The sequence below is a fragment of the Prosopis cineraria genome, unplaced genomic scaffold (assembly GCF_029017545.1).
Source record: "Prosopis cineraria cultivar Desert tree isolate PC_DT_omini unplaced genomic scaffold, ASM2901754v1 PC1, whole genome shotgun sequence".
NCBI lineage: Eukaryota > Viridiplantae > Streptophyta > Magnoliopsida > Fabales > Fabaceae > Prosopis > Prosopis cineraria.
In genome coordinates this window covers 17,176,350-17,188,348 of record NW_026555332.1, presented here as the reverse complement: position 1 = coordinate 17,188,348, position 11,999 = coordinate 17,176,350, and the positions used below count along the sequence as shown (strand labels likewise).

The following is an 11,999-nucleotide window of genomic DNA, read 5'->3' as shown; positions in this document are numbered from 1 at the left end:
TCTTGACTTCCATTTATCATAAAAGATAATTTCTTATTTTATGGTCTTCTTCAAACAACCGTAACACAAATTAAAATCCATGATTGAAGCTTGCTTAATGTTGGGTTATACTTGCCAAAACATGTTTTTATACATGGTCAATTTTAATTGTTATATCTCGAGTGCAAAAGTAGGCAAGGGTTGAAGAGGTAATTAATTATCTATGTAGACAGATTATAAAGCTACTAATATTACTTCTAATGCAGTACAAGGTTCTCATAAAAAAAAAATGAAATACAAAGAAATTTTTAATAATTTAATTGATGTCTGACAGCCATCTATCCCATGAGATATCATACTCTATTTTGATTTTTTTTTTCCGTCTATCTTGCTTTTTTTTTTTTGAAAAAGAAGAAGAATTTGTTGCATTCATTTTATCTGTGTTTAAAATTTATCTATTTTGTCATCACCATACATTTCTCTTCATTATGGGTTATTACGTATCATTTATTGATCATGTAGTTTGTTTTGTTCATATAACTACTAATATATATTGATTATCTCTTTATCTGAAACTTACAAAAATTTGTAATAAACTTGTTACTCTCTCCACTTCTATATATATAAAAAAATTATACCACACAATTTAAAAAAATTATTAAATAATAATGTTTGAAAATAAAAAAATAAAATATATTTATTAATATAAACATGTATTAATTATTTTTTATTAATATAAATTATAAAGAGTGATTTAAAAAATATGTAAAAAATATTTATTGAAATATAAAATTTTATTTATATAAAAAGTTAAATAAAAAATGATAATTTTACTTACACATATAAAGACGGAGTAATATAATAAAAATCACCTCATTCCAAGACGAATTATTTCATTTTCTAACTTGGCGACGCAAGCACTGCGTGTTCTCTTCAGATTTCCTGATGCCATGACCACTTTAATTAATGCTCGCGTTTCTATTCTCTCTAAGATAAGATAGCAAGCCGTCCACGTATCTGTTCTGCCTCTCTCTATTTACAAATATGTCCTTCATCTCTTTCATATTTTCTCTGTATATCCTTCCCCTTTCTTCCACCAGAACCAACCTCAGTGCATCGGCGACCGATTCACTCGTGAACGACCCGTCTCGCTCGTCCCTCGGTATCGAATATCCCATCTTCTTCTCCTCCAACACTCTTGAGATCAATCCTTGGTCTGCCAAAAACGTCAGAAACACGAGCGGCTTCTCGTTCTGGATCGCCTCCACCACCGACGACAAGCCGGAGTGAGACAAGAACCCACCCACAGACTGGTGGCTCAATATCTTCAGCTGCGGGGCCCACCCGGTCCACACGATGCCACGTCCTCGTGTCCGTTCCTCGAACCCTTCCGGCAACCGTCGAACCTCCGGGTCGGTGGGGCCGCGTTGAATTCTCAACGCCCATAAAAATGGTAGCTCCGACTTCTCCAAACCCAGAGCTATCTCCTTCACTTCTTCTTGCCTTGGCTTGGCTTCGCTCCCGAATGCCACGTACACCACCGTGCCTTTGTTTTGCTTGTCCAGCCATTCTTTCATCCACCGCCATGTCTCATTTTCGGCACCATCATCGTAGGCCGTGCTGGGAAGTTGGCCGACAGGTAGAACCGGTTTCCGGTGAAGGTTTTTGACGACTTCAATCCATTCTCCTTCAAATTCTAAGCAACTTCTAATCAATATTATGTCACAGTTTTGGAAAGATGCAGCGAACCGATAAACATCGGAAACACCCGAGTCGTTGTCGTCGGAAAAAGAGTCAGATATTCTCATGATTTCGAAGTATCGGAACGCTACGGTGGTCGGAAATGGAACCCACGGCGGCGGAACCAAATAGTCTTCGAGTGTCTTGCGGCTGTTGTCATCGTCAGTTCCCATCAAAGTCGAAACCGATCCAATGAAACCCATAGACGTTGCAGGGAAAATACTGAAGAAGGCACTCTTGATTCCCAGTTTGGAAGCAATGGAGCCAATCCAATAAGGAGCGAAATCGTAGATGATCCAGTCGGGCTTGGCAGATTCAAGAAACCGGGTCATGGGTTGTTGGAGTTCATCGTAGGCTTTCTTGAGGAACTGGACAACGTTGTAGGGAACATCGGAGGTGGCCTCGGCGTCATGAGGAAGGTTGAGGACTTTAGGTAATGGAAGCTTGACGAATTTGATGAGAGGAGTCAAGTGAGGAGGTAGTTCTGGAAGGCGATGGATGTTTCTTGGAGTAGACACGAAGCTCACTAGGTGACCTTTCTCAGCCATGAGCTTTGCGAGCTCGAGGTTGGGGATGAGATGGCCAAAGGCAAGCCATGGGAACAGGACGATGTGCAGCTTATTGTTGTCACTCGCCATTACCTGACCTCAGTCACCTTAACCTAAGATCAAACGATTCTTGGTTTATTCAGTCAGATACACAACTACATATGAATATGCAGTCTATCTTTTATCGTTCGAGTGGGTACCCACGACATATTGTGATCACATTGGCCTCAAATTTGGGCAACATGGTGGACCTATATATCTGTCTGCCTTTCATCTTTTTTTTCTTGGATATCCGCATGGCTGGTTACAAATAAACAACGAAAAAAAGAAAAAGACAATTAAGGACTCATCATAAGAATATTAATTATAATTATAAACGCTGAATTGTAAAATCTTAATAATAGACCATGCATGGTTATTACTTACAATTAAAAAAGGTTGAAATTTATAAAACTTTTTTAATTTTAAGACAATTGTATATAACTCCTTTCATCCTTAAAAGTTTAAAATTAACCCCCCGACTTTTAAATTTCTTGTTCAAAACCCTTTATTATTAATTATGTTATTTTTCATGAGGGTTAAAATATAATTCAATTAAACAAAGTTATTAAACCAAAATATTATATTGTACAATTATTCATGATAAATTTCTTATATTTTTTGAACAGTTGAGGCATTGATAACAACAAAAAAAGTTATTATCGCTGTATAAAATTTTAAATATTTAAGTTTATATTAGTTTTATCTATTTTTTTGTTATCAATGATACATGATTTTATTATTTTAAAAGATAAATTTTTATTTATATTTTCATGTTAGATTAATGTAATTCAGATGGCTAAAATATTTAAAATTTTAAATATTATCATGTTAGATTAATTTATTTTTTAATACTAGAAAACTATGCACCATTGATAATAAAAAAAATAGATAAAAATAATAGAAAAGTAAATATTTAAAATTTTATATCGTGATAATAACATTTATTTTAGCTATTATCAATATTTCAACAATTCAAAAAATATAAAAAATTAATTAGCCATATTTTTACAATATAATATCTTATTTAATAATATTTTTTGATTGAATGACATTTTGACCCTCATGAAAAAAAATAATATAATTAACAATAGGAGTTTTTGAAAAACAAAATTAAAGGCTGGGGGATTAATTATAAACTTTTAAAGGTAGGAAAGATTATATGCAACTGTCTCAAAATTTAGGAGAATTTTATACATTTTAGCCATTAAAAATGTGAATAATTAGCTGAGAAATTAACAAAATATGCTTCTAATTATTTGTAATATTAGTGAGAATTTACAAAAGTTCTTCATGAATCTCGATTGTTTTTGTCAATACTTGTAATTTTTTACTGTCAACATATAAATAAATCTCTTTAAAAATATACAAAATACACTTTGGATGTTATTTGTAATATCAGTTGAGAATTTACAAAAGTTGGTTGTGAGTTAAAAGCTAATCCACTTGTGATTTTTTACTATTAATATATAGATAAATCTCTTAAAAACTTAACAAAAAATACTTGAGAATTTTTATAGCATCAGTTGAAAATTTATAAAAGTCACTTGTGAATCTCAAGGCAATCAATAAAAGATAGTCCCTCCATTTTTATATATAAAAAAAATTGTCACTTTTAGTTTGTTTTTTTATATAAACAAAATCACATTTTTCAATAGGCATTTATTATAAATTAATTAAATTAACCTTCATAATTTTATTATCAATAGTCATAAGAAAAAATTAATGAAGAATATTTTAGTCCAATTCTTTTATTTTTTCTAATACAATTAATATAGTTAATCAATTTTTTAAATTGTATAATATAATTTCTTTCTCTTGCAAATATAAACAAAGGGAGTACTTTATTGCAAGGACCAAGATCTATTATTGAGATTGCAATAATTTAAGATGTATAATTGTAATTAATGCACTTATGATTCTATCCAAATATATATTCCCTTCGTTTATATTTTTAAGAGCAATAAACTATATCATATAATTTAAAAAAATTAGTTAATTATATTAATTGTGCCTATAAATAAAAAAATTAGATTACAATACCCTTCATTAATTGTGTTCATCAATTATCTATTAATTGTTTCTTATAACTATGAATGATAAAATTATAAGGGATAATTTATAAAGTTAGTAATAAATGCTTATTAAAAATATTATTTTTCTTATTAAAAAAAATTAAAATAGTTTCTTCTATAAATGAAAATAAAAGGGGTATTATTTGAGCTTGTAATCACACTACCATAAACTTGTAATCACGCACTTCAGGGGTTGAAATTACATTAAATATCGGTCCATTTATATTCAGTAAAATCTAACGTCAAATGGGCCTCACCAGTGAATAGGAAGCATATATGTTAACTCGCATAATTTAAGTTTTACCTGTTTGCCTATCAACTGTTTCAGATATTTTGGCCCAGATATGAACGCTAACTATGTATCCATGCGCGACTTCTTTTTATGGAGTACTTTGTATTTGATATTCACTAAAAAAATAATAATAATAACAGACAAGGTAGTTGATAAAGGACATGTATAATTAATAAGCAATAAATGGTGGTGGCCACGTGATACATGGGGAGAAATTCTTAAGATGAAATCAGTGCACCACTTTATTCATGATGGATTTAATAATAATAAAACATTTATTTAATTTTTTTATTTTTTTATCTATTATCATTAATATTAAAATTAATTTATATTTAACATTATGTGAATATCATATTTTTATTAAATGAACCATATGAATGATGTGATATGCTTAATTTATCTAAGAATTTTTCAATAAATGAATCCTGTAAATAACATAAAGATACACATTCAATGAATGTTTCAATTATGTAGCCGTTATATTTTATTAATATTTAAAAATTATTAAAATGTATTTTTTTCAAAAAATTTAAAACCGATCTTTGCGATTAAAACATCCAAATATTTTTTTAATTTTATGTTCTCTCTATATTATATAACAAAATCTTTAACAATCATTTGATTAAATTAAATTATTATTATCGCCCCACGTAAAACACCCATTTAATGGGTATACTTAAGCCAGTCATGGATCTAAATCTAAATCCATGAATTATGAGGTTGACAGGAATTATGAATCATCCAGCGTATCCTGAGGCATTCGCTCCAGTTGGGAGTGCCAGCCAGGAGAGTTCACAAGAGGAGATGTTGATGAATGAACCAACTTTTTCATTTTATTTTTCGGAGAATAACTTGTGATTTTGCAGGTTTATGGACTCATCACTTCATATCTTCTCAACGCGATGCATGCGATTTTGGAAAATCATTGTGCATCGTTTTTAAGTGATGTGATTTTGGAACATGCATTTTCCATGCATGCATCTCGAGTTTATCATGTGATCTTTATAATCAAGGTGTTGCTCAGAAGATATTCGAATGTTTACATCAAATATGATCTTTAATTTTTTTAAAATTACAGTGGCAAGCAAAGCTTGAGATAGATTAAAAAAATTAGGGAAAATGATAATAAAATTCCTTTAAAATTTATAAATGATAATTTAATCTCTCGAAATACCATAATTCTCCTAAAGTCTATAAGGACTATTCTGTCATTAATAAAATTATATAAATTTTCAAATTATCCTTATTAAAGATAAATAATTTATAAGTTTTATTTAAATATTCATAACCTTTTTTCTTATATGCGCAACAATACAACAATAAATCACAACTTTATATATTAAATTCCTTATTTGCTGTTGCATTGTTATAAATATAAAAAAAATTATAAATATTTAAATAAAACTTGTAAATTGATAATTTAATAATTTATATAAATTTATTAATAACAGAATAGTTTTAAAAAAATTTTAAAAAAAATTATAACATTTTAAAGAATTAAATTATCATTTATAAATTTTAGAGAGATTTCATTATAATTTTATAAATTATAACATTTTAAAAAATTAAATTATCATTTATAAAGGACTCGAGAGAAATTATATTAGTCATAATGAAAAAAAATATATATTAATAAATATAAAATATTTAAGGCACAAGTTTAATCAAGAACAAATTAGTCAATATATATTGATCCTTAATAAGATTTCTAGTACAAATAAAAAAAAATTGTAAGCCTATGCAGCCACGGCAAAGCATCTTATATAAAAATAAAAGAGAGAAAGGGATATGATTGATATTATTTTCTCCACCAAGTGTGAGTGGGAAATATTAGGTTATCCAATCTTAACAGATCAAGCTCAGAAACAAAGCCCATTAGTGTGAGGGGGCTTTATCAGAAATAAAGTAAAATTCTGTGTAAATGAGGGAAATAAAACTGAGACCTTTCTCAGAGTAGACACGAAGCTCACAAGGTGACTTTTCTCAGCTATGAGCTTTGCGAGCTCGAAGTTGGGGATGAGATGGCCAAAGGCAAGCCATGGAAACAGGGCGATGTGCAGCTTATTGTCTTCACGCGCCATTACCTGATCTCTCAGTCACCTTAACCTTAAGATCAAAGGATTCTTGGTTTATTCAGTCAGATGGACAACCACATATGAATATGTATAGTCTTTCTCTTATCGTTCGAGTGGGTACCCACAACATATTGTCATCACATTGGCCTTAAGTTTGAGCTATCTGTCTCCTCTTCATCTTTTTTCTTGGAAATATGGCTGGTTACAAATAAACAAGGAAAAAAGAAAAAGACAATTAAGGACTCATCATAAGAATATTAATTATAATTATAAATGCTGAATTGATAAAATCTTAATAATAGATCATGCATGGTTAAAGGCTAAAATTTATAAAATTTCCTGAACTTTGAGATAGTTATATATAATCCCTTTCACCTTTGAAAGTTTAAAATTAACCCCCTATCTTTAATTTTATTTTTCAAAATCTCCTATTATTAATTATGTTATTTTTCATGAGGGTTAAAATGTCATTCAATTTAAAAATATTATTAAACAAAAATATTATATTGTATAACTTTTCATGATAAATTTCTTATATTTTTTGAATAGTTGAGGCATTGATAGCAAAAAAAAAAAGTTATTATTACTGTATAAAATTTTAAATATTTATGTTTATATTGGTTTTATCCATTTTTTTTTGTTATCAATGGTGCATGATTTTATTATTTTAAAAGATAAATTTTTATTTATATTTTCATGTTAGATTAATGTAATTCAGATGGCTAAAATATTTAAAATTTTAAATATTACCATGTTAGATTAATTTATCTTTTAATACTAGAAAATGATGCACCATTGATAATAAAAAAATAGATAAAAATAATAGAAAAGTAAATATTTAAAATTTTATATGGTGATAATAACATTTGTTTTGACTATTATTAATGCCTCAACTATTCAAAAAAATATAATAAATTAATTAACCATATTTTTACAATATAATATCTTATTTAATAATATTTTTTAGTTGAATATCATTTTAACTCTCATGAAAAAAATAACATAATTAACAATAGGAGTTTTGAAAAATAAAATTAAAGGTTGGGTAGTTAATGTTAAACTTTTAAAAGTGAGAAAAGTTATATACAACTGTCTCAAAATTTATGAAGATTTTATATATTTTAGCCATTAAAAAATGTGAATAATTAGTTGACAAATTTAAAAAATATGCTTGTAATTATTTGTAATACTAGTTGAGAATTTACAAAAATCTTTCATCAATTTCAATTTTTTTTTCTGTCAACGCTTGTGATTTTTGGCTATCACTATATAAATAAATCTCTTAAAGAATATGCAAAATAAACTTTGGATGTTATTTGAAATGCCAGTTGGAAATTTATGAACGTCGATTGTGAGTCACAACTAATCCACTTGTGATTTTTCACTATTAATATATTGATAAATCTCTTAAAAAATTTAAAAAAAATACTTGAGAATTTTTGTAGTATTAGTTAAAAATTTACAAAAGTCACTTATGAATCTCAAGGCAATCAATAAAAGATACTTCCTACGTTTTTATTTATAGAAGAAATTGTTACTTTTATTTTTTTTATAAGCAAAATTATATTTTTAATAAAAATTTATTATAAATTTCTTAAATCACGCTTCATAATTTTATTATCAATAGTCATAAGAAAAAATTAATGAAGAATATTTTATTTCAATTCTTTTATTTTTCCTAATACAATTAATATATAGTCAACTTATTTTCTTAAACTGTATGATGTAATTTCTTTCTCTTGCAAATATAAACAGAGGGAGTAGTTTATCACAAGGACCAAGATCTATTATTGAGATTGCAATAATTCAAGATGTATAATTGTAATTAATGCACTTATAATTTTATCCAAATACATATTCCCTCCATTTATATTTGTAAGAGCAAAAAACTGTATCACATAATTTAAAAAAATTAATTAATTATATTAATTTTGTTTGTAAATAAAAAAAATTAGATTACAATACTCTTCATTAATTATATTCATTAAGTCTTCATTAATTATCTCTTATAACTATAAATGATAAAATTATAAGGGATAATTTAAAAATTTTGTAATAAATACTTATTAAAAAATATTATTTTACTTATATAAAAAAGTGAGCTAAAGGTGATAGTTTTTTCTATCAATAAAAATAGAGGGGGTATTATTTGAGCTTGTAATCACACTACCATAAACTTGTAATCACGCACTTCAGGGGTTGAAATTACATTAAATATCGGTCCATTTATATTCAGTAAAATCTAACGTCAAATGGTCCTCACCAGTGAATAGGAAGCATATATGTTAACTCGCATAATTTAAGTTTTACCTGTTTGCCTATCAACTGTTTCAGATATTTTGGCCCAGATATGAACGCTAACTATATATCCATGCGCGACTTCTTTTTATGGAGTACTTTGTATTTGATATTCACTAAAAAAAAAAAAAATTAACAGGCATGGTAGTTGATAAAGGACATGTATAGTAATTAATAAGCAATAAATGGTGCACGTGATACATGGGGTGAAATTCTTAAGATGAAACCAGCGTGCCACTTTATTCATGGTCGATTTAATAATAATAAAATATTTATTTTGTTTTTTATTTTTTCCTATCTACTATTATTAATATTAAAATTAATTTATATTTAACATAATTTGAATGTCATATTTTTATTAGATGAACCATATGGATAATATGGTGTATTTAGTTTATTTAAGAATTTCTCAATAAATGGCTGTTATATTTTATTAATACTTAAAAATTATTAAGATATATTTTTGTCAAAAAATTTAAAATCAATCTTTGCGATCAGAACATCCAAAATTTTTTTTAATTTTATATTCTATCTGTATTATATAACAAAATCTTTGACGTCTATTTGATTAAATCAAATTGTTATTATCACACCACATAAAACACCCATTTAATGGGTATACTTAAGCCAGTCATGGATCTAAATCTAAATCCTTGAATTATGAGGTTGACAGGAATTAGGAATCATCCAGCGTATCCTGAGGCATTCGCTCCAATGGCGAGTGCCAGCCAGGAGAGTTCACAAGAGGAGATGTTGATGAATGAACCAACTTTTCCATTTTATTTTTCGGAGAATAACTTGTGATTTTGCAGGTTCATGGACTCATCACTTCATATCTTCTCAGCGCGATGCATGCGATTTTGGAAAATCGTTGTGTATCAGTTTTTAAGTGATGTGATTTTGGAACATACATTTTCCGTGCATGCATCTCGAGTTTATCATGTGATCTTTATAATCAAGGTGTTGCTCAGAAGATATTCGAATGTTTACATCAAATATGATCTTTATTTTTTTTTTTAAATTACAGTGGCAAGCAAAGCTTGAGATAGATTAAAAAAATTAGAGAAAATGAAAATAAAATCCATCTGAAATCTATAAATGATAATTTAATCACTGGAAATGTTATAATTTCTCTAAAATTCTTAAGGACTGTTCCGTTATTAATGAATTTATATAAATTATTAAATTTCTTTTATTGAAAATAAATGATTCACAAGTTTAATTTAAATATTCACAACTTTTTTTTTTATATTTACAACAATGTAATAGCAAATAAGAAATTTAACATATAAAGTTCCATTTCTGACCACTGCCACTGCGGGTTCCATGTCGTAGGAAAAATATTGAAGAAGGCACTCTTGATTCCTAGTTTGGAAGCATTGGATCCAATCAATAAGGAGCGACGTCATAGATGATCCAATAGAGCTTGGCAGATTCAAGAAACCAGGTCATAGGTTGTTGGAGTTCATCATAGGCTTTCTTGAGGAACTAGACAATGTTATAGGGAACATCGGAGGTGGCCTCAGCGTCATGAGAAAGGTTGTGGACTTTGGGTAATGGAAGCTTGATGAGTTTGATGAGAGGAGTCAAGTGAGGAGGTAGTTTTCATTACAAAAAATTTGACTAGCCTCCGCTGAAAGTTTTTAGTGGCGAAAAAAAGTCACCACAATGTCGCCGTGAGAGCTCCTGTTGCTGATTCAATCTGCGGCGACAATAAAAGTCGTCGCTAAAAGTTGAGAATCTGTGGTGACATTTATCAGCGCTGAAAGTTTTCAGTGGCAACAATAAGTCACCACAATGTCGCAACGGGAGCTCCTGTGCTGATTCAATCTCAACGACAATAAAAGTTACCATTGAAAGTTAAGAATCTGTGTCGCTGCCGAAAGTCAAAAGGTCACCGCTGAAAGTTTTTAGCAAAAATAAAAGGTCGCCATAATGTCGCCGTGAGAGCTCCTGTCATTGATTCAATCTGCGGCAATAATAAAAGTTGCTGTTGAAAGTTGAGAATTGATGGCGACAAGAAAAGAAAATTTGTTGCAGCTAAATGATAGTCGCCACTGAAAGTTGAAAATCGACGGCAAAATTTTGTCGCCGCAAAAATCACACATCAGCGGTGACTATTTTTATTGCTGCTGAATGTTAAGTATCAGTGGCGACATTTGTCGCTACAAAAGCTACCAATTAGCGACGACTTTTTTGTTGCCACTAAAAAGTAATGTCGGTTCACTTACACACATGGCACCACATCATCGTCCACGTGGCGTCCTACCTTACGCCACGTGGCGCCATGTCACCCTCCACGTAAGGCCCCACCTCACACCCCATAGCGCTCTCACCGCCATGTCACCCTCTACCTAAGGCCCCACCTTGCACCCCGTAGCACTCTTACCACATGCTACTTGGCACCATGTCACCCTCCACGTAAGGCCCTACCTCGCACCATGTGGCGCCATGCATCCTCCACGTGTTGCCCTTACCTCACGCCATGTGGCACCATGTCACTCTCCATATGTCGCTTTCAACACATGCCACGTGTCATCATGTCACCAATTTATATTTTCATTTTGAAAGTTGTCTCATCCAAGGTTTTAACTTGTGACCTCCTCCTTTTATGTCCAATTGTTTTGTCACTGAGATGGAATGAACCTATCGTCTATTATTACATAATTAAATACACACACACACACACACACACATTATTAAACTATACAAACACACATATATATTAAATATTATAAAATATCATTACTATCCTTAATACTTTAATTTAATTCTTTTAATTTATAAAATTACAAATTATATTATTTATTTTGTTTAAAGTAAACTATAAATATAATTGATACTATATCATTTGTATTATTTATTTTAATTTTTTTACTTCTTGAGGTTGTTATATTATTTATTTTAACATTTATATTTATAATTATAATATAAAAAATATTTAAGAATAAAT

At 29.3% G+C, this 11,999-nt stretch overlaps 1 protein-coding gene across 1 annotated transcript; it reads right to left on the bottom strand.

The window, feature by feature from the left end:
- Nucleotides 1-211: 211 nt before the first annotated feature.
- On the bottom strand, nucleotides 212-2,481 carry LOC129310451 (UDP-glycosyltransferase 91A1-like). The gene has a single exon (XM_054952300.1). The coding sequence runs from the start codon at nucleotides 2,355-2,357 to the stop codon at nucleotides 939-941; it is 1,419 nt and encodes a 472-aa protein (XP_054808275.1). The 5' UTR covers nucleotides 2,358-2,481; the 3' UTR covers nucleotides 212-938.
- Between the last annotated feature and the right edge of the window lie 9,518 nt (nucleotides 2,482-11,999).

Coding starts and splice junctions, on each gene's coding strand:
- LOC129310451 (XM_054952300.1), bottom strand. CDS start 2,357: ATGGCGAGTGACAACAATAAGCTGCACATCGTCCTGTTCCCATGGCTT.